The following is a 23,790-nucleotide window of genomic DNA, read 5'->3' on the forward strand; positions in this document are numbered from 1 at the left end:
CTCATCCCCTTCTTTGTATAGGAACTATATATTCTATGGCATAAATATAATCCTATGGCATAAATATAATATAAAAACACAATACTCACATATCTAGGCTTAATGGTTTTAAATACAAAGGCATTAAAATTGAAAAAATAATAATTACATTAAAACTGTATGGACAAATTTTCCACTCCCAGGCAAGACAGAGTAACAAGGACTACACTAGACCCTACACTGGCTAAACAACTAAATACACAGGGTGGTATAACGGTTTTCAGAAATTGGACACGAGGCAGCACAGGTCAGTGGTACCTGAGAGAAGGGAAGCAATGAAGTGATTCCTACCACTGCCCCAGCTTACTTACTACCTGGCTTTTTAAATCACAATGCAAGGGAGAATCCAGGCATATAGAGTTTAAAATATTAACCACCTGGTCCTCTAAAGAAAAAAATTGCCAACCCCTACCCTAAAGAAATGAAAGAATATGTCCACAATAAGACTTATACCCACTTTCACAGATGCTTTATTCCTAATAGCCCCAAACTGGAAACATCCCAAATGTCCATCAACAGGTGAATGGATAAGTAAGTTGTGATCTAGGTATACAATAAAATACTACTCATCAATACAAAGAAATGAACTACTGATACACGTATAAATTTAATATGGAAAGAAGTGCTGGGGGCAAGAGGAAGACATATTGTATGCTTCCATTTATATAAAATTCTAAAAATTACTACTTCCATTTATATTAAATTCAAGAAATTACTCCTCAATAACGCTATAAAAAATGTACAAATTTCATTTTCCAAATTCTGTAATTCTATTAGAAAAAGAAATTCTACAGCTGTTCATAGGCCATACAGTCAATGAATAATTATAAATTGATCCAGCCTGACCATTCCGAATGGATATCTGATTCATTATTTGAAGAACTGCCTGTGCAAAAACGGAGCTGAATAGGTTGGAAAGTGGGTTTTAATAGGGAAATCATTAAACACATATAATTCTCTGCCTTATTTGTTATCTAATGATCTCAAGAATTATTATATGGCTTACTTTTACCTACAAAAGAAGAAAGGGGAGAACTATTTATGTAGGGGTTAGCCTCAAATCTAAATATCTGGAATCCCCCAAATCATCAGCATATCCATAAATTTTAATCACCTTGCTACTGACCCCACGATGTATGTGTAAAGCACACTTGTTAAAAGGTTAAATGGAATAAAATTTTCATTCCCTGGATTGGGAGATTCTGAATCTTATTTTTCCCTCTATTTTTGTTGTACAAGTTCCGTGTATACTTCGAACAAGAATTTGACTGTGAAGTCTTCTTTTCCCCTGGGAAAATGTAGGAACATTAAGAAGCTGTTTCTGCAGAAAAAGAAGTACAAAAGATGCCTTGGAGAATAGAAACAGAAATTTAAACTGAGCGAATGTAATTCACAATTCAATTTTTTTTAGTCTAAATTATACCACCATGTCACATGTTACCAGCTATTTCAATAATAGCTATGATCAATCAAAAAGAAAAAATGTTGTTTTATACAATCACAGACCCAGAATGACTGAGAGTATTATATTCTATGTTGAAAAGAAATACTGCAAATCTGAATTTCAGCTTCATAGAAAGCTCCACAATGCTGACTGACACATGAACTAAGCAAAAATACAGAGAACTGCCTAAGTGTCTCACTAATAGAATACACATTAAATTGGTCTTCTCTTTGCTATCAATTTTAACTTGAATACTCCTCTAGTAAATACTATATATGCATCCCTTTTCTTAAAATATGGCTTGTGTAGCAATTGAATTATTATTCATTCATTGCTAGGCATGTACTAGCTATCTTTATTTTTTAAAGTAATTAATTCTTTATCATTTTCATGACTTTATTTCTAAACTAGAGGCCCAATGCACGAAATTCCTGCACAGGTAGGGTCCCTAGGCCTGGCTGGTGATCAGGGCTGATCAGGGCCTTCCAGCTGCCGACCGGGGCCTTCCTTCTGGCTGCCAGCCAGGGCATCCCTTCCCTAGCTGCCAGCTGCCGGCCGGGGCCTCCCTTCCCTGGCTGCCGGTTGCCAGCCAGGGCCTTCCTTTGTTCCACGCTGCCCCCTGGTCATCAGCGCACGTCATAGCAAGCGATAGAACTCCCGGTCTAACTCCTGTGGGGACACTTTGCATATTACCCTTTTGTATATATAGATATGAATCAGCCTATTTTGAGTTAGCCCAACAGATTGTTCCTGCCTTAATTGAATCATTATATTCTTTTGTTCAGAGTAACTGCTGACTGGTTGTAGTTTGTCAACTCCTTAAAATAACTTTTTACCTAGCTGAATAGTTCATGTGAAAGAATTTGAACTATGACAATTCATTCTATCCTTTATTTTGATATCTGTTCCAAGCACATTTATGTATAACTCATAATACTAGAACTATTTTTAACTACTTCAAATTTAAAAGTGACTGATTATATTTATCTTTGATATATGCCTTGCTCAACTAACAATTAAAAGTCAACAGTCCTGGCCCATGTGGCTCAGTTGGTTGGAGCGTCATCCTGACACACCAAAGTTGTGTGTCAGTGTACCTACAAGAATCAATCAATGAATGTATAAATAAGTGGAACAACAAATCGATGTTTCTCTCTCTCCCCCACCACCCCTTTGTCTCTCTCTCTCTCAAATCAATCAATAAATTTTTTAAAAAGAGGGAGGAAAGCAACAACAAAGAAGGAAAATTAGGTCAAACCTCATTCATCTTGGCTCTCCCTCACCTTCTCCCTCTATGGAAACTGAATCATTTATTGTATGCCATTGATTTATAGTCTATGCCAGACTCTGGGTCAGGAACCAGAGACCATCCCTGCCCTCAAAAGTTCAAAGCCTTAAGGAGGCAGCATATTTGAGTAAACTACAAGAAACTAAGACAAACTGGCAAATTCTATTACAGACCCACATGAACTACGCGTACAGCAGTCATCTTGTGACTACTACAGACTTTAAACTCTGAGAGTTGAGGCTTGCACGTTAAGTGCAATCTCAAGTGCTGCTTTTTAGAGAATTCCTTTAGATACATTATGATTCAACACTGGAACCACTAATAACAGTATTTACATTCAAATGCCATGAAGCATCACCATATAGCATTTTATATTATAACTAGAGGCCCGGTGCACAAAATTCATGCACGGGGGCAGGGGGTTCCCTCAGCCCAGCCTGCACCCTCTCCAATCCGGGACTTCCCTTCTCACAATCCGGGACCGCTGGCTCCTAAATGCTCACCTGCCTGCCTGCCGGCCTGGTCACCTCCAACTGCCCCCCCCCCCCCGCCCCGCCAGCCTGGTCGCCCTTAACTGCGCCCCCGCCCGCCAGCATGGTCGCCCCTTACTGTCCCCGCTGCCAGCCTGGTCGCCCCCAACAGCCCCCTCTGCCGGCCTGGTCACCCTTAACTGCCCCTCCCGCCAGCCTGGTCACCTTATCCCCGCCCCCCGGCAGGCCTGGTCTCCCTTAACTGCCCCCCTCTGCTGGCCTGGTCACCCTTAACTGCACCCCTCTGCCGGCCTGGTCGCCCCACACAGCATGCTGTTCACTCATTTGGTCACCCCTCACTGCCCCCCCTCCCGGCCTGGTCACCCCACACAGCCTGCTGTTCAGTCATTTGGTCATCCCTCACTAACCCCCCTGCCGGCCTGGTTGCCCCACACAGCCTGCTGTTCAGTCATTTGGTCATCCCTCACTAATCCCCCTGCCGGCCTGGTCGTAGGCAGCAATCTTGTGAGGGTGTGAGGGTCAATTTGCATATTACCTCTTTATTATATAAATAATATACTTTTAGGATAAATATACTTTATAGCTTCCCTCACATTAAAAAATATAACTATATGGAATCCACCATTCTCTTCCTAAATTTATTAGAGGAATATAGTCATTAATGAAGAAGAAAATGACAGTGGCCTTATTTAAATAATACTAACTTACCTTCTCTTGTTAAGCTTACTGTGCACCCTCCCCAGAAAAATTCAAAACTTATATTGGCAAACAAAAGATCCCAAGATCACAAAACTTAGATAAAATTTTAATTAAATGGAACAGTCCTTGTTCAATTAGGGAATGGGTAAAAACTGTTTCTCAAAAGTTAGTTCTATGAAATATGGGGTTGCAAACTAGGTCAATTCCTAACTGACATCACATTTTTCTAATTTAGAGAGACTTTGATGGCAATCCTTTTCCAAATCATGACAAACGCTATATTATCTAAAGCATTCACACCCTCTCCAAAGCAAAAAAGGCCTTTGAGGCCATATGTATTATGTTTTATGTTGGAATAATAAACTCTATTCTCAAAAATATTATCTTTTGAACAACCAAGATGGTGGCATAGGGTATATACCTGTACGTGCCACTCCCCACAACCACATTAAAACTACAACGAAAAGACAAAACGGCGATCATCCAGAACCACGGGAAAGCTGGCTGAGTGGAAGTTCTACAACTAGAAGGAAAGAAAAAAGCGCATTGAGGCTGGGTAGAGGTGCGGAGGCGCCAAGAGCAGAGGTACGGAGGCGCGCGAACTGGGCTGCTCCTGGGTACATGGGAAGAAAGATACAAGCTCCCAACGGCACTGACCTCGTTTCTGGCCAGTCTCTAGGGACCCAGACTCCTACGGGGAGTCTGGCATCGGGTCGAAAAGCGAGGGTGGCTTTCTTGCAGAACTGCTCGCAGGTATCATTGTTACTATGGGGGCACGGGACTCAGGGACACGGTGACACTGAGACACAGAGATGCGTGGAGTCGCGGAGACGGCTGACCACAGCCATCACTGTTTGCTCCACCCAGTGATTCTCTGAGACCCCGCCCCACCCAAGCTGTGCACAGGGGTGCAAATGAATCACCTGTCCTTTTGGAGCCTAACTTAACAAACTGCAGCTAGGTCAGAGAGCTCAAAAATTTCCAAACCCCAAACAAAAAGGAGAAATCTGCAGATCTCGCGGTAGCTCCTGCTGGGCGGATTCACACAATGGTTGAATTTGCACCTCTTGGAGATCCAGAAGCCAGTGTACCCAGTGGTCAGATACCAGATTTCAACTCCTCACATCCATAAGTGACACACTCAAGAGGCAGACTCAGTGAGCACCAAAGCCCCACTGAAACAAATCCTGCCCCATAAGGGTGTCTCAAACACAGCAGTTCTTCCACTGTAGACACAGCGGGTCCTCACAGCCAATTGGGCTGGAGGTCATTTCCTCCCAGGGATACCAACAGCATTCAAGGCTTAACTACAACAGGACTGTGCACCCAGCCCACGGAGGGGTGCACCAAGAGTGTCCACCTCAGATGACTGGGAGGCTGAGCCACTGGGTCCAGTGGGACACCTACCACAGAAAGCCACTCTGTCAACACAGGAAAGCGGCCAAGATGCGGAGACGAAGAAACATGTCACAAATGGAAGAAATGGAGGAAAGCAGATTACTGGATTTGGAGTTCAAAACCACAGTTACAAGGTTACTCAAGAATCTTCTACAAACCTCCGAGGAACTTAGTGAGACCTTCAAGGATCTTAATGAGAATGCCAAAAGAAAAAAATGGAAAAGGACCAGTCGGAAATTAAGCATACACTGACTGAAATAAAGAATAATATACAAAGATCCAACAGCAGACTAGAGGATCCCAAGAATCAAGTCAAAGATTTGAAATACAAAGAAGCAAAAACACCCATCTGGAAAAGCAAAAAGAAAAAAGAATCCAAAAATATGAAGATAGTGTAAGGAGCCTCAGGGAAAACTTCAAATGTACCAACATCCAAATTATGGGAGTGCCAGAAGAAGAGAGCAAGATATTGAAAGCCTATTAGAAGAAATAATGACAGAAAACTTCCCCTAACTGGTGAAAGAAATACTTACAAGTCCAGGAAGCAAAGAGAACCCCAAATAAGAGGAATCCAAAGAGGACCACACCAAGACACATCATAATTAAAATGCCAAGGGCAAAAGACAAAGAGAGAATATTAAAAGCAGCAAGAGAAAAACACTTAGTTACCTACAAGGTGTACCCATACAACTGTCAGCTGATTTCTCAACAGAAACCATGCAGGCCAGAAGGGAGTGGCAAGAAATATTCAAAGTGATGAATAGCAAGAACCTACAACCAAGATTACTCTATCCAGCAAAGCTATCATTCAGAATTGAAGGCCAGATAAAGAGCTTCAAAGACAAGAAAAAGCTAAAGGAGTTCATCATCACCAAACCAGGATTATATGAAATGCTGAAGGGTATTCTTTAAGAAGAGGAAGAAGAAAAAGGTAAAGATAAAAATTATGAACAACAAAGGAACAACAAATACATATCTATCAACAAGTGAATCTAAAATTTAAGTCAATAAAAAAATCTGATGAACAGAATAAACTGGTGAATATAATAGAAGCAGGGGCATAGAAAGGGAGTGGACTGACAATTCTCAGAGGGAAGGGGGTGTGAAGGGTGTGAGAAGAGATTGGACAAAAATCTTACACCTATGGATGAGGACAGTGGTGGGGGGTAAAGGCATGGGGTGGGGTGGGAACCAGGTAGAGGGGAGCTATGGGGGTAAAAAAGAGGAACATCTGCAATAATCTGAACAACAAAGATTTATTTAAAAATATATATATATATATATATATATATATTATATTTTAGTGAAAGACACACACAAAAATCAAGCTCCACAATTCAATGTATTAAGTTGAATGCACAGAAGGACCAATGGACTCAGATGCAAGGGATCCACCAAGTAGGACTTCATCCACCAGTACATTTTACTTCTTTCTCATCTTTTTTTCAGTAATGTATTTGAATTGATGCCATAGCAATACATTTTGTAATGGTTGAGATTTTTCTGAACTAGATAGATGTTCCAGGAAAGGCAGGGTAGGGAAAAGAAGGCAGCATTTCAGATTGTGTAATCCAAGGGCTCTGTTCTATGCCACAGTGATGAACTATTTCTTTTAAATTCTCTTTTTGCATCACTGGATACAGGAGGGTGTCTGTAGTCAGCACAGTTCCTCCTAGTTAACTGGTTACCTCACTGACCCCTGTCCCAAGGGTAGCAGTTCTGCTTTCTAGGGTCACCCCTAAACTTCAGAACGTGCACTTTTGCTTGCATGCTGAGATCTGCTACTATTAGACACTTCCACACCCCATGGGGTTGTGGCCAGCCTGGGTGAGGAGCTGAGGGCTGTTTTCAGGCTGGCTACACTCCCTTCAGGGTAGGGGTCCCCACTGGGGTGCCTGGCCAGCCTGGATGAGGGGCTGATGGCTGTTTTCAGGCTGGCCACACCCCCTTTAGGGTGGGGGGAGTCCCCACTGGGGTGCCTGGCCAGTCTGGGTGAGGGGCTGAGGGCCGTTTTCAGGCTGGCCAAGCCCCCAGGCGACGGAAGCTCCCAGCCTCTTCTTTTTTTCTTTTTCTTTTTTTAATTCTGGATTTATTTACCTTCTATAATTGAAACTTTGTAGCCTTGAGTGGAGCTCAGAGCCGGCCAGGGCGGTGGGAGAGAAGCGTAGGTTCCTCCATCGCCAGGGGCAACCCAAGCCTCCTGCTCGCTCCAGCTCCGTGGCCACGGCCAGCTGAAAGCAGGTATCTGGGGTTTATTTATCTTCTATAATTGAAACTTTGTTGCCTTGAGTGGAGCTCAGAGCCGGCCATGGCAGGCGGGAAGCCTGGCTTCCTCCATCACTGGAGCAACCAAGCCTCCTACTTGCTCCAGCTCCGTGGCTGCCAGCTGCCATCTTGGTTGGGTTAATTTGCATATAGTCACTCTGATTGGCTGGTGAGCGTGGCTTAAGGCATAGCGAAGGTATGGTCAATTTGCATGTTTGTCTTTTATTAGTGTAGATATATAAAAGGCCAACAGCTGGAACGACTGGAACGACTGGAATGACTGGTCTCTATGACACCCACTGCAGCCAGTGAACTGGCCCGATTGGGGGTGGGGCCAACAGCCCCTCCCCCTGGCCAGCCCCACCCCTGATCAGCCTCTCCCACCCCAAAAGAGGGTGGGGTGGCCGACCAACCCCCCGCAGCCCTTCCCCCGTTTGGCCAGCCCCACCCCTGATTGCCCCCTCACCCCAATAGGGGGCGAGACTGGCCAGCCAACCTCCTGCAGCCCTTCCCCTGGCCAGCCCCACCCCCAATGGGCCCTCACCACCCCATCTGCCCACAGCCCCTCCCCCCACCTGGCCCCATCCAGGATCAGCCCCCACCACCCCAATTGGCCTGTAGTCCTGCCCCCCAGCCCGCTCCATCCCCATTGCCTCCCCACACTAATCGGGGGCGGGACCTGCCAGCCAATCGCCCACAGCCCCTCCCCCCAGCCAGCCCAGACCTGATCAGGCCCCCATCAGAGTGGGCCAGCCGGCCGGCCAACCTCCAGCCGTCTCCCTCCTCCTGACAGGCCCAGCCCCAATCTGCTGAATGGGCGATTGGTGCTGGGCTGGCCAGACCCCACCCATGTATGAATTCATGCACTGGGCCTCTAGTAAATATGAATAAAAAACTACAGGACTACAATGGTAGAAGAATTACTTTAGACTTGGGGAAAAAAATTATGATAATTTGTTTCATCATAGGCATTCCTAATCTTGGACAGCTGAGATAAGGGCTTTATTTTTAAACTTTTTGAGTATCACCTCAAAACAAGTCATTTTAAAGAAACTACCCAATGAGCAAAATAAAAGCACTGAAAGGAAAAGCCATACATTTTTACCCAGATGTATCTGTATACCTGACATTGACTAGAATTTTAACAACAGAATGCCAAAAGAAAATCTTAGGAATAGGAGAAAAGGAGGGAAAAAAATTAGCAAAGAAGAAATCTCCAATATTAATCAACTTACATCAGGATTTAATTCCCAAAGACAATACTGAAAATGTGCTTCCATAACCAATATATTTATCAAAATAATAGCTAAATCTAGATCCTAGATCTTTAAGTTTTAGTGATAAATTCTTCCCATCAACACATTTCTAAAAAGAAAGTATATCTACATTTCATATAAATATTCCAAACTGAGAAGACAAATATGGCATGAAATTTAAGTAAACCATTTTCCAAATTCCAACTTATTTTACAAAGTAGTACTCTTTAACATGATAGCATTGATAGTTTTTAAACCTACCACAAATTTTCAGTAAGTTTACACTGCATATGTGCAATATATAAGGTGTAGATATGGAATATATTTAATGTACTAAAAGTGTTTGTTATACATAACATATTTTTTCAGTTTTTCTTTAAATTATAAAAATTCAAATAATTCATATTTCTTAAGAAAATATTTTTTGAAATTACTGTCTCGTATTATGGAATTTTTATTATGTTGCATTTGAAAGAATATGATGATGAAACATTGATGCATCAGACTGAAAAATTAGATATTTACGGACCATGTCTGATGTTAACGTTCTAATTGGATAACCCTTTTTCCTCCATTGCTCTCATTTTGAAAGATATATAAATTTAATTTGGTTACTGGCATGGTCCACTGGACTGATGGTGGTAAAAAAAAAAATATTTAAAGTTCTAATCTTGGTCTATTGCTCCAGTTATAATCTCAATTCACTGAATGCTCTTGGATAAGTCATAAACTAAATGACATTTTTCCATTTCCTTATCTGTAAAATGGTTATAATGGCCTCTCCTCATGAGATACTATTTACTGGGTAAAATAGTGTGAAAATAGACAATGATACAAACGTTCAGTCAAATTAAAATTTAAACTTTTTAAAAAGTGCTTTTTAAAATCTGAACTGAAGCCTGGCCAGAGTGGATTAGTGGTTGAGTGTCGACCTATGAACCAGAAGGTCAAGGTCACGGTTCAATTTCCGGTCAGGGCACATGCCTGGGTTGTGGGCTCGATCCCCAGAAGGGGGCATGTAGGAGGCAGCCAATCAATGATTCTCTCTCATTGATGTTTCTATCTCTCTCTCCCTATCCCTTACTCTCTGAAATCAATAAAAATATTAAAAAATAAAATAAAATCTGAACTGAATACTCTAATAGTATTTGTTGAAAATCACCTGACACATCTGACTTTCACCTTTCAAAGGGCATGGAGTAACTTCTAATTAATAATAAGAGACAACTTATAATTTAGAATAGATGTTTTGACCAGCTCACCAGCTCCAGAAGTGATCTATGGTTTTGTAAGAAAAGACAGGCCCATTTAACAATCCACAGCACAACAAAATTAAAATATAAATGATTGCCCAAAATGAATTTAACATAATAGAACCAGTTTCCAGTTAACAATAAAAATCATAAAAAAAGACTGAAGTTATTGTTCAATACAATACATTCTATCTTTCCTAACCTAAACCACAAATGATGTTTACTAAGAAGTACATACACTGATATATTTGGAAACTAACTTAGTAGAAATGTTGCAGGTATTTATTATATTTGCATCTTCTTTTTCTCAATTCACAGATATCATAGATTAAGACTAACAGGTTTCCTAGAGACATATGCATCACTTTTGATTCAACTCAATAAGTAATTAGTGAGCAACTACAGTGTCAACAGTTATTAAAAGGTTATACTTAAAGTTCTGTAAATTAAATATGTTTCTGGGACTTCTTCCAGGAAGATGGAGTAGACAAACTTTTCTCTATTTCTACCACTAAGTATAACTAAAAACCAATGACATCTATAATAATAAAACGGTAACATGTTAATTAGACCGGACATCCTTCCTGATGAAGCCAGGGCGGAGGGAAGCCAGTGCCGGCAGCCAGGAGAAGGAAGGCCTACTCTTGCATCCATTTTCGTGCATTGGGCCTCTAGTTTATATATAAAAAATATATAAAACTCTAAAAGGTAGACAGAAGAAGGCAGTCCAACTACGGAGCTCAGGGCTCAAGGAACAGATGGTAATGAGCTTGGGTGTTCTTTTTGTTTCATATATTTCAGACTGAGTACTAGAGAAAACAGGAAGCCATAAATGTCAATGGGACATTGCCCAAAAAAATGCCCCCAGAAAGCCTTCTCTCTCTATCCAGGAAAGAGACAACCTAGCCAAACAGAAAACTTTCAGATATTTACCACTCTACTCTAGTGCAACACTACATAAAAAAAACTGCCCATAGCCCTGGCTGGGTGGCTCAGTTGGTTGGAGCATCAAACCATTAACCAAAAGGTTGAGGGTTCGATTCCCAGGCAGGGTACATACCTCGGTTGTGGGTTTGATCCCCAGTGGGGACACATATAGGAGGCAGCCAATCAATGTTTCTCTCTCTCTAAAATAAAACTTAAAAATCAATAAATAATAGAAATTATAGGAAAATACTGAAGTTATTGTTCAATACAATACATTCTATCTTTCCTCGGGTGAGGATTAAAAACCAAACAAAAAAAAGAACACCTGACCATTCCCAGCCCTCACAGCAGAAGCCAAGTGAGAAGCCTAGACTTCCATCCTCACAGACTAGAACAAAGAATCCCAAATCCCGGCCAGGATATGAACAGAGAAAGCTGATTGGGGAGCCAAGGAGTATGAAACACCTCCAACCACAATATAAGTGAAGACCATGGAGAGAAATGAGACGTCCACACCCACCCTGCAATAAAGAGGCACCCTTCCATCTCTCGTTGGAGTGGTCTAGAAGGATCAGGACTTTCACCACCAACCAGGCTATCCTGCTACCCTGCTTCCAACACAGTGTCAGTGGAGGGGCCACCTGGGGATTCTGAAACTTACACCCCTCCCCAGCAGAAACAAGGGGCACCCTCCATTTCCCCCCACTCATGTTTTACAAAGGGCCTCACTCCCACCTGGCAATAACAAGGCAGCATCTCCTTTCCCTGCTGGAGAGTATCAGGGGAGGCCTGCTAAAACAGGAGGCCTAAGTAAGACAAGGCCCAAGGTCTTACAATGTCCAGCAGGTCCAGGTTTCAATAAAAAACCCATGCCAAAACTATACTACTTCCCTCAGTCTAAAAGCTAAAGTCCATTAGGTGAAATAATGCCGGGCCTGTAACCACTAAAAGAGTAACCACCAAAAGAACAAAATTTCAAATTGAGCAGGGGGAAAAAAAGAGAGAGGAAAAAAAATCTAAATAAAAGAAAGGAAGAAGTGAAAAATAAGTATAGAAAACATAGGACAAATAACACAAAATAAGATGGCAAAAAAAATTCATATATATGAATAAAATTAAGTACAAATAAACAAAATATTCCATATCAAAGATACTGGTAAAGCACAACTAAAAAATAATAAACCTAGTTAAATACTATTTACAGAGATAAACCTAAAATATAAGGAAAGAGATTAAAGGATAAAACTATATATACCAGGTGTATTAGGTTCCTAAGGCTTCTCTAACAAAATATGTACCACAAATGGGGTGGCTTAAAACAACAGAAATGTATTGTCTCACAGTTCTAGAGGCTAGAAGTCTGAAATCAAGATGTTGACAGGGCCATGCTCCCTCTGAAACCTGCTCAGAGAATCTTTTCTTGCCTATTCCTAACTTCTGGTGGTTTGCCGGCAATCCTTGGCATTCCTTGGCTTATAGTTGCAGCACTTCAATCTTTGCCTCCATCACCCACAGCATTCTCTCCTCATGCATCTCTGTATCTCTTTTCCTCTATGATCTCCTTTTATTACCCCAGTCATACTGGACTAAGGGGCTCACCCAACTCCAGTATGACCTCATCTTAACTTACACTTTAATTACATCTGCAAAGACCCTATTTCCCAGCAGGGTCACAACCACAGGTGCCAGAGCATTCATCTTACCTTTCCGAAGGACACAATTCAACCTACACTAACTAGACAAACAGGAACTAAAAAGGCATTCTAGTAATGCCTACTAAATATTGTCAAACAATGTACTAGATGAGAAAAAAGGGTAGCACAGTAGGACTAGTTACAGACTACTGGAGTAGTTCGGGTAATATAATGCTAGTTTAATCATGTCTATGGAACAAGGGAATGTCAAAATTTTAAGCAGTATCTAGGATGTAAAACTGACAGAATTTCACTGGATAACCAGACAAGGGAGACAAAGATAACTTAGCAGGTTTCTGGCTTGTGAAACTGATTGGAATATTTTGGCAACCTCTATCTTCTAGCCAGTTATTTTCTAAAATATAAATATCAATTCTTTTTATAATCTTCACTAACTCTACAAGTTAGTCCTAATTATTTACTCTGGCTTTACTCTTGATACTCTTTACTCTTGATCTATTGCAATCTGGTTCTGGCCTATTTATTCCAACCTCCAGTGCCATACGGTAAACTCTAGTTATTCAATAAATGTTGCATGTGATTTCATAACCTCTTTCAGATTATATTTTATGTCTTGAATGCCATCCCTATGTATTTACAAACCTCTATTCAAATAAACCATTTTCTTTGGAAACTTCTTAGTGCTATAACTGACAATTAAAATATTTTTATATGTAATATAAGATTGTCTGGGCTCCTGGAGTATTTTATTCACACTGACAGTACAGCACTTGTCACTCTGGTGTTTACTAGTATATCTGTCTCCTCACTCAAGCTACTTATATCTTCAGAGTAGGACTTATCCATCTTTTTATCCCCAGCACCTACCATCCTAGTTTGCACATAATGGTTTTCAATAAATGCTTAGCGAATAGTGATTAATCAGTTATAACTAGCACTGCTTCTTACTATGCTGAAAATCTAAAAAGTAAATGGAAGACAAGTAGGGTAGTGATTATTTTTATAAATTAGATCCTGAAAAAGATGAATAAAGGTCTTTGTTTCTTAGTAATGAATTCATGTAATTTACAGTTAATTTATTCTAAAATCCCTTGGGACTATGTAATATGGCCGATACTCTCTCAAATAAACCCATATTCAGACGCCCAAGCAATTTTTAAATTTAAATAATACATATTCCAGCTCTACTTATAAAAATTACAGTAGTACCCATAAGGGGTAAATTTGATATTTGAGTAGCTCATAAAATTGTATAATGGTCAGTAAAAATATTCTTGATACTTACATATAATTTAAATGATCAATTTTCAAATAATTCAAATGAAAATATAATGTACATTTATAAAAAGCTACATAATCTAGACTTCCTTTGATGACTAAAAACCTGCCTGATACTTGCAATGGCTTCGGTGTATCAATATAAACATGAAGTATCTTTGAGCTGTAGATATAGAAAATTTCCAGTTTATGGAGGTTTCTAATTAAAAGAATATAAGGTGGCAATTTATTATAAATACAATTGTTAAATCTGCAGTGTTTACATTGGACAATGATGATATAGTATATGTGCATTTAGAAAACATAAAGCTTAAATTGCTGCTACACAGTGATATGCATTTCCTACAATTTATAATTTTTAAAACAAAGGTAATAATAGGTGCCAATGTAATAAAATTAAATATTGAAATCAACCACTAGTACCACTACTATATGTAGCTTTGCAAAAAACCTTGGATCATAATTGTTCATACTATCCCATTATTTAACACTTGGAAGTCCAGTTTGCTAAGATACTTTTCTGATGAACACAAAGAACAAGATAAGCTCCCCCTATACCCTCCCCCCATATTTTCTCCCATGAGATTCAAAGCTTAATATGAGTTCCATTTTCTAGAGATAAAAGGACTGCCTTAACAATGATGTGCCCTAGCTTTCTTTTTACAATAAATTACCATATTTATATTTTGAAGCTGTCATATGCTAGAGGATATTAAATATCCTGCTGCCATAATTAACTCTTTAAACCAAATTAAATGGCTTGGTTCAAAACAGACTGTGAAAGTTAAAAGAATGTAATTTTATTACTAATTTTTTTGCAATTATTTTAATAATCAAAGCTAGTTAATTTATTCCATAATTGATTTTAACTGAGAAATGCACAGTTGCTCAAATCTTTCCTCTTTTTACCCTTAAGATATAAACAAAAATTTGAATGTACAGTGTTTAGCAATAAATACGTGGTAACTTCATAAGCACCTCAGGCCAATCCTAACACAACAAACTGTAACAAATTGCTAATTTAAAAAATTCCATCCATAATTATATCAGATATAGGCCACTGGACTACAACATAAGTGTTTCATTTTACTAAGGCTTAATAATAATTTAATTTAAACAAATGTTTCTGCAGTAGACTAATGTAATATCACAGAAAATAACTCCCCTTTATGAATACAATACAAACTTAGGAAATCTCTATTTTTCAAGGACAATATATAGGTTTCTGATGATCTAAAGACATTATAAAAATTCTAAAAGCAAACATGTTTCTTATACATCTAAAAAAAAGTTTCTTAGAAAAAAATAAATAGCAATAACAGCATTAGTAATTTTTACAATGTTAATAAATACATAAATCCATGACAGCTATTGTAATGTCACCTTTTATTTCCCCCCAACATTAAGGTAATACTTTTTTTGCAAATTAATCCGTAACAAAAAGATTTCTGGTCATGAAAAACTACTACATAAGCATACTTGTTAAAAACATTATGTGAAAATATACTTGAACTGAGAGAAAATTTCTGGGGGGAAAAAATAAAGTCAAGGAATCAATAAGCACCAGAGCCAGTTAAAATAGGGATGAGTTTAAATAATTGTTAAAAATCTGATTTTATAATTAAAACAAATTCCAACAAAATGTTTGAAATATATGTAAAGAAAAAATAAAAACACAATGCACATTACTTATATCAAAGTCACAACTTATACTGACAGAGAGCAAGAGAAGCAGGCGAATGACTGAAGAGCATACTGAATCTCTTGTCTTATACACAGGAGGCTCAAAAGACAGTCTCACTCTAGGTCAGGACTGTAGGAGAATATGGGTTTAAAAGGCCTTTGACAAACTTAAGGATGATGACAAGATAAGTTAAAATAGCACATATACTATTAGACCACAAGGAAAATCTCTACTCCTTCTGTTACGGAGTGGATGTTTAGGTTCTCAAAGTTCTTATGTTGAAATCTAATTCCCAATGTGATGGCATTCTGAGGTAAACCTTTGAGAGGTTTTACCCTCATGAATAAGTTTAGTGCCCTTATAGGAAGGGGTCAGAAAGCCAGAGCTCTTTCTCCGCCATGTAAGGATACAATGAGAAGTGAGCAATCCAGAAGAGGCCCTTTCCCAGAACCCAGCCAGGCTGCCACGCTGACCTGAGACTTTCAGCCCCCAGGCTGTGGGAAATACATGTTTGTTAAGCCACCCAGGTCTATGGTATTGTTATAGCAGTCCAGCTGACTTCCGGGGGAAGGGGAAGGGAGAAGGATTGTTCAGGAACATTTTTGTGATCAAAATTTATAAAACAAGAAATTAAATAAAAAACAAAAATAAACAAATAATGAAAGTAAAAAAAAAAAAACACCATAAGAAAAAGACTACTTTGAACATTGAAAAGATTAAGGGTCTTAGGAAGGTGATGATTTAAATATGTCTGATTCCTTATATGGAACTCCAAATTAGCAGCTTTTTAAGCCAACTGTCTTCTGAGGGTAAAACCTCCCAAAGGTTTACCTCAGAATGTCATCATATTGGGAATTAGATTGGGAATTAAGGGCTCCCTAGCAAGAGAAGTGATTTGTGGTTTTCTCCTCCATGGCCTAGAGAAAGAGCCCCAAGATGAAGACTAAAAATTAGCAAATTCTGGGAAGAGCACACCCCGCAAAAACCTGTGAAAATCCTAAAGATAAGGTGAACATTGGACCAGGTGAGGAGCCTAACCTTCCTGGCCTGCTAGGAGCTAAGGCTGAAATGTCTGAGCTCTGAGATGGGAGAATGTACAGAGCAAGCACTGCAGGGCGGCTTTCCCCAGTTGTTTATTGCAGGAACCTGGAAGCTTCTACCTAACTCATGCACCGAGATAAAGAACACCTATTTTTCCGTCTTGTGTGGACTGCCACCATTCACAGCACTCCAACAACCAGACTTGATCCCCAATCCTATATAATAAAACTGTAGTATGCAAACTGTCCCCTCGACCAGAAGTTCGTTTGGGAGTTCGACCAGGGGGCAGGGCCGGCCAGGGGAAGGGAGGGAGTATCCAGCCCGCAGCTAGCAGCTGCTAGAGACCCTACCAGTGCATGAATTTTGTGCACTGGGCCTCTAGTAAGCCAATAAAGAAAAATAAGATCAAGGTAACCCAAAAAGAGATTAAAAAAACTACAAAAAACACCAAACTGACACTAGATTTCTCATCTTTATCACTGGAGCCAAAAGGCAATAAAAAAAGAGAAAACAACTGCACCTCAAGAATTCTATACTCAGGTAAGACATATTAACCTGTCAAGAAAAAGATATTTGCAGATATGCAAAAATTCAAAGTAATAACCTATGTGGCTCCATCTGAGAAAAATACTTAAGAAATTACTATCCAGTTTCAAGCAGGAGCCTAAAGAAATGTCTTTCTATGGTCTGTTGGCCATTTCAGAACTTAGGAAATGTAATGGTCAATTCATTAGAAAGAAACATCTGAGAAAAAAAAAGAAAAAGAAAAAAAAAGAGGGGGGGGGGAGAAAAAGAAAAAAAAAAAGAAATTACTATCCAAAGAACAAATGAATCTGAACAAGAAAGTGAAAATGAAGGAAAAGAAAAAATGAATCTTGTAATATATAAATGCTGTTAAATTTAAATTAGATAAGGACAGAATAACTGGAAACGTTTAAGACCCTCCCCCCAAAAAATAAATATTCTTGAAATAAATCATGCATAGCTATAAGAGAAATTCTAAACCCAAAGCACTGTAAAAAAAATCACTAAAAAAGACTTGTTTGACCTGGCCTCCCCCACATTGTCACAAGATGGCCACAAGATGACTGCACCCATGTCATCACTAGATGGCCGCTCCCACGTTGTCACAAGATGGCCACCACAAGATGGCTGGCAAGGGAGGGCAGTTGTGGGCGATCAGGCCGGCGGGGGAGAGCAGTTGGGAGCAATCGGGTCGGCAGGTGAGAGCAGTTGGGAGCAATTGGGCCGGCGGGGGAGAGCAGTTGGGAGCAATCGGGCCGGCAGGTGAGAGCAGTTGGGAGCAATTGGGCCGGTGGGGGAGAGCAGTTGGGGGCGATCGGGCTGGTGGGGGAGCAGTTAGGCGTCAATCAGGCCGGCAGGGGAGCGGTTAGGAGCCAGCAGTCCTGGAGAGGGTGCAGGCTGGGCTGAGGGAGAGGGTGCAGGCTGGGCTGAGTGCACGAACTTCATGTACCGGGCCTCAAGTAATACATAATAATATTGGTTACATTGGTGTTTTATCTCTAGTTTCACTTATTTAAAATAATTTTTAATAAAATGTAAGTATAAATAAGAGTCAAACATTTCATTCCAAAATAGAGGCAGAGGGAGAAAAAAAGAAAAAGGCTTTGCTCAGAGAAGTAAGACTTTTCCCCCATGAAGTTTTTATTAGCTATATTCTTGCTGACTCAATCTTTTCTTATGCAAGAACATTTTTTTCAACACTCTAGATATTTTACCACTATAATTTCTTTCTTAAAAATAATAATGCCAGTTCAAATAAGCATGAGAAATAAAATTCACCATTCTATCTTTTAAATAAACCTGAGCAAAAGAAAAAAAAAACAAACTCTAGTCAGCAGAGTTTAAGAGGACTTTTTATTTCATATTATTTTCAATAGAAGGTAATGTAAAATTATGTAGTCGATTCTACATATTTTGTCATGCTTACTATTAAGCTAACCTTTCTCAACTTCAAATGCAACCTGATTTTGTTAAGATCTGAGCCCCTTGACAGAAGGAAAAGAGGCCAAGTCCCCTTGAAAAAGGACCTTGAAACACTGCCACAAGTATAAACAAGGATTATTGTATAAATTTGCTGTTGGCAAATTACAGCCCACAGACCATATCTCACCTGACACATTTCTGTAAGTAAAGTTTTATTGGAACACAGCCACGCTTATTCATTCACATATTGTCTATATACATTTTGCACTAGATTGGTGGAGTCCAGTAGTTGAAACAAAGACTATATGGCCAGCAAACCCTATAATTACTATCTGGCCTTTTACACCAAAAATGTGCTAAAAATTTCCCTCCAGTTGTTCAAAGGACCATCAGCATTTGCTAGAGTGATGGTACCCTGGAAAAAGGGACTACTCAAACTTCCCAGAGATTACCAGATACTAACTTTAAACAGACACTAATTGCCAAGGACCCAAAATGCCAGCATGGTCTGTCAGTCAAAGAGTTTAGGGTGACCAGGTCATAAATGCGTTTCTGGCTCAAGGTTAAAACTAAGTGGGACGGTATGTTTATGGCTATAACCTGTGGTTATTTTCTGGTTCCTGAATGTATAACTGGAGGAGAAATACTTGGCAACTGGGAGAATTTCTGACCCATGGAGTAGGCAGCATTTTGCTAGGAAAAGCCAAATGAAAGCTCCTAGCTTGTACTCCCTGCCAAGGATGTAAAGCAAAAGTAATAATACATCCTCACCCGCAAGAGAGGTGCAGAGATTAGTGCCACCATCAAAGACTTAAATAGATGCCAGAGTGATCATATTGAACACACATCCATTCAATTTACCTCTTTAGCCTATACAGAAGGTGGGAGATCATGAAGAATGATTATGAATTATCACAAATTTAATCAGGTTGTGAGATCAATTTATAGCTGCTGTTTCAGATGTGCTTCATCTTTAATGAAGCAAATCAACACAACTTGAAATCTTATACACAACTACAAGGTGGCAAATACTTTTGTCTCTATACCAACTGAGGTATTGTCAGAAGATATCTGCCTTTGCCTGGCATGATTAATAGTATACCTCATGGCCGTATACCTGCACCAATTTACACTCTCAACATCAACTCTCCCACTCTCTGCCCCAGTATAATCCACAAAGACAGTGGTCATTTTTCTTAATAATTAATATGTATTTAGTAGTTGTTATGCAACATGCAGTGGTCTAAATGTTTTATGTATTCTCATTAAATTCCCACAAGAGATAGGCACTTCTATTATCCATATTAAACAGTTGTAGAAAGAAGCAACACAGAGATTAAGTAACCTAAGTAAAGGTTGGCAGATCTAGAACTAAAATCCAAATTATAAAATTCCAGAACCCCTTTACATAATAGGATCCACTACACTAGTCTGGTGAATAAAAGAGCTATTTTGTTTGCATGTTTACCCATTTGTCAGTTGGTAGATATTTGGGATGTTTCCAACTTTTGCTATTATGAAAAATGTTGCTAAGAAGAATCATGTATACATTTTTCTGTTGACATATGTTTTCATTTCTCTTGGATATTTACCTGAGAGTAGAATTGCTTGGTCATATGGTAAGCCTATCTTTAACAATCTGAGGAACTGCCAGAGTGGCTGAAGGCTCCAATTTCTTCATATCCTTACCACTTCTTATTATCTGTCTTTTTTATATTTTCAGAGATAGTGGTCACTTTGACATTACACAGAACAAAATACTGATCCACAATGCTGATGACTTTAGACTCAGGCTTACTGGAAGTGATGAGGAGGACGTATAAAGCTGTTACATGGCCTAACTGGTTTGGCTCAGTGGATAGAGCATCGGCCTGCGGACTGAAGGGTCCGAGGTTCGATTCCGGTCAGGGGCGTGTACTTGGTTGTGGGCACATCCGCAATAGGGGGTGTGCAGGAGGCAGCTGATTAATGTTTCTCTCTCATCGATGTTTCTAACTCTCTATCCCTCTCCCTTCCTCTCTGTAAAAAAATCAATAAAAAATATATTAAAAAAAAAAAAAGCTGTTACATGCCTTAGTAAGAAACATGTTAAGACAGAAGATGAGAAAATCCACACAAATTAAGGGACCCATTACTGAAGTAAGGAGTCCAATGGCCATTTGGAAATACCACTTCACTTAAAGTCTTATTTCCAAAGAACAAAACATATTTTAAAAACATACTAAGAATAAAAGCAAAGCTAGATGCCAAACTAGTAAACTGAATTACATTTTATGACACTTAATAGCAATCGACAATTGTAGGAAAAATATTAATATTATCATTTTTGCTTGGTAAAAAAATGGACATTCTACATTTAGCCACATGTAGCTTTTAAGTACTACTAAGAATTATCTGTAAAAAGCAAAACAAATGATTTTTCAAAACTCGATGAAAATAATCAATAAAAACACACAAAGGTGTATACAGTTTAAATATTATAAATACTAGAGGCCCGGTGCACAAAAATTTGTGCACTCCAGGGGGAGGGGGGTCGCTCAGCCGGGCCTGTGCCCTCTCGCAGTCTGGGACCCCTTGGGAGATAACGACCTGCTGGCTTAGGCCTGCTCCCAGGTGGCAGAGGGCAGGCCCAATCCCTAGGTGCAGCCCCTGGTCGGGCTCAGAGCAGGGCCGATTCGGGAGTTGGGGCGCCGCCCCCGGTCATGCACAGAGCAGGGCAGATCGGGAGGTTGCAATGCCACCCTCAGTCACGCTCAGGGTAGGGCCGATTGGGGGGTTGGGGCACCGCTCCCTATCACACTCAAGGCAGGGTCGATGGGGAGGTTGCGGCGCCACCCCCTGTCACGCACAGAGCAGGGCCCATCAGGGGGTTGGGGCTCCGTACTCTGTCATGCACAGAGCAGGGCCGATAAGGGGATTGGGGAGCTCCCCCCTGTCACACACAGAGCAGGGCCGATAAGGGGATTGGGGAGCTCCCCCCTGTCACACACAGAGCAGGGCAGATCAGGGGGTTGGGGCACCGCACCCTGTCACACTCAGGGCAGGACCGATGGGGAGGTTATGGCTCTACCCCGTCACACACAGAGCAGGGCCCATGGGGGGGAGGGGGGGATTGGGGCGCCGCCCTCTATCACCCACAGAGCAGGGCCGATCAGGGGGTTGTGCCGCCGCACCCTGTCACACACAGAGCCGCAAGGCGATCAGGGGGTTGGGGAGCTCCCCCGTATCAGGCACAGAGCAGGGCTGATCAGGGGGTTGGGGCGTCTTCCCCTGTCACAAACAGAGCAAGATACCTAAACACCATTTGGGGTCCCACATAATTGTTCTGACTAAACTGTACTTTCTTATTAAGTCACAAACTCTTATTTAAGTATGTAAAGTATTAAATACTCTCTTTCTTTAAAACTGACACCTATGTGATTTATTAAACTCCCTCTTTTACTTAAGAGTCAATACAATGCAAAGTAATCTTTATTCAAAAATGCACAGTCACTTAAGAGATAATCTTCTGGCATTTGGATTCATGTAACTGATCACATATCCTTCATTCCATTAGCTACAAAAAAAGCAAATATATGGTTTACCTTTGGCAAGTAAAAAGGATTTCATAGCATGCATGGGTAAACTTTTAATCTATCTGCCAGTGTCATCTTACTTTCTCTTTATGATTTCATTGATTAAACATTTATTATGTTGCTATTATGTATTTACTTACACAATATATAATAAAATTTTAGAAACAAGGTGAAATAAAGCAATGAAGTCATTTAAAAAAAGATTAACCAATAAATGAAAAAATTAAAACTAAATTAACATTATGATTTACAAGTCCAGGAAGCGCAGAGAGCCCCAAACAAGAGGAATCCAAAGAGGACCACACCAAGACACATCATAATTAAAATGCCAAGGGCAAAAGACAAAGAGAGAATCTAAAAAGCAGCAAGAGAAAAACAGTTAGTTACCTACAAGGGAGTACCTATACGACTGTCAGCTGATTTCTCAACAGAAACTATGCAGGCCAGAAGGGAGTGGCAAGAAATATTCAAAGTGATAAATAGCAAGAATCTACAACCAAGATTACTACTCTACCCAGCAAAGCTATCATTTAGAATTGAAAGTCAGATAAAGAGCTTCACAGATAAGGAAAAGCTAAAGGAGTTCATCACCACCAAACCAGTATTATATGAAATGCTGAAGAGTATTCTTAAAGAAGGGGAGGAAGAAGAAAAAGGTAAAGATAAAAATTATGAACAACAAAGTAACAACAAATACATATCTATCAACAAATGAATCTAAAAATCAAGTGAATACAAAATCTGACGAACAGAATAAACTGGTGAATATAATAGAAGCAGGGGCATAGAAAGGAGTGGACTGACAATTCTCAGGGGGAAGGGGGTGTGGGGTGAGGGAAGAGACAGTACAAAAATCATACACCTGTGGACGAGGACAGTGGGGGTGGGGGGGGGGGGTAAGGGCATAGCGTGGGGTGGGAACCGGGTGGAAGGGAGCTATGGGGGGGAAAAAGAGGAACAACTGTAATAATCTGAACAATAAAGATTTATTTAAAAAAAAAATAAAAGGATGCTACAAAATGTTAACTGTAATAGGTCAAAGAAGAAATCTGTGAAAATGAGGTAGATGTATAGATATGTGTATAAAGGATATTGTAAAATATAGCATTTTAATTTTTTGTAAAGTATATGTAAAATGTCGAGTAAACAATGTAGCCTTAAACAACTAGTAGTAGTTCACATAAAAATGGTGGGGGAACAAAGGTGCATATTTACCCTTCTCCTCCCATTCTTGTTATCTTTAGGCGAAAATCCACAGAATTCAGACTGGGAGGCTTCCATTTTAAAATATCATCACATCGACCAGGTCTGTATTTCTAAAGAGAATTGAAATGATAATAGTTAAAAAGAAGATAAGAAATTAACACTTGACTTATTCAATGTAGTATGTTACTTTTTAATAAGCAAAATTACTATTCTTTTCCAAATATAATTTTTGTTATGTTCAACTGATGAGTAAAGCTAGATATCTACCTTCTTATTGATGGCCTTTCCAATTTTCCTGCCAAAGTATGTAGACCCTTTTTTGTGAAAGTCCAGAAAAAGAACGA

At 39.8% G+C, this 23,790-nt stretch overlaps 1 protein-coding gene and 1 non-coding gene across 8 annotated transcripts in view; one reads left to right on the plus strand and one right to left on the minus strand.

Moving 5' to 3' along the window:
* Positions 1 to 23,790, minus strand: part of RNGTT (RNA guanylyltransferase and 5'-phosphatase) — a 200,353-nt gene that overhangs the window by 53,679 nt on the left and 122,884 nt on the right. For all 7 annotated transcript variants that reach the window (XM_023759339.1, XM_023759335.1, XM_023759337.1 and 4 more), the window contains one exon: positions 23,456 to 23,556. In XM_023759339.1, coding sequence (XP_023615107.1) covers positions 23,456 to 23,556 — 101 coding nt within the window. The remainder of the gene's footprint in view (positions 1 to 23,455; positions 23,557 to 23,790) is intronic.
* LOC111827347 lies at positions 17,327 to 17,464 on the plus strand. The gene has a single exon (XR_002830854.1). It is a non-coding gene; the product is annotated as a small nucleolar RNA SNORA2/SNORA34 family (small nucleolar RNA).

The sequence above is a fragment of the Myotis lucifugus genome, unplaced genomic scaffold, assembly GCF_000147115.1.
Source record: "Myotis lucifugus unplaced genomic scaffold, Myoluc2.0 scaffold_152, whole genome shotgun sequence".
In the NCBI taxonomy this organism is placed as follows: Eukaryota; Metazoa; Chordata; class Mammalia; order Chiroptera; family Vespertilionidae; genus Myotis; species Myotis lucifugus.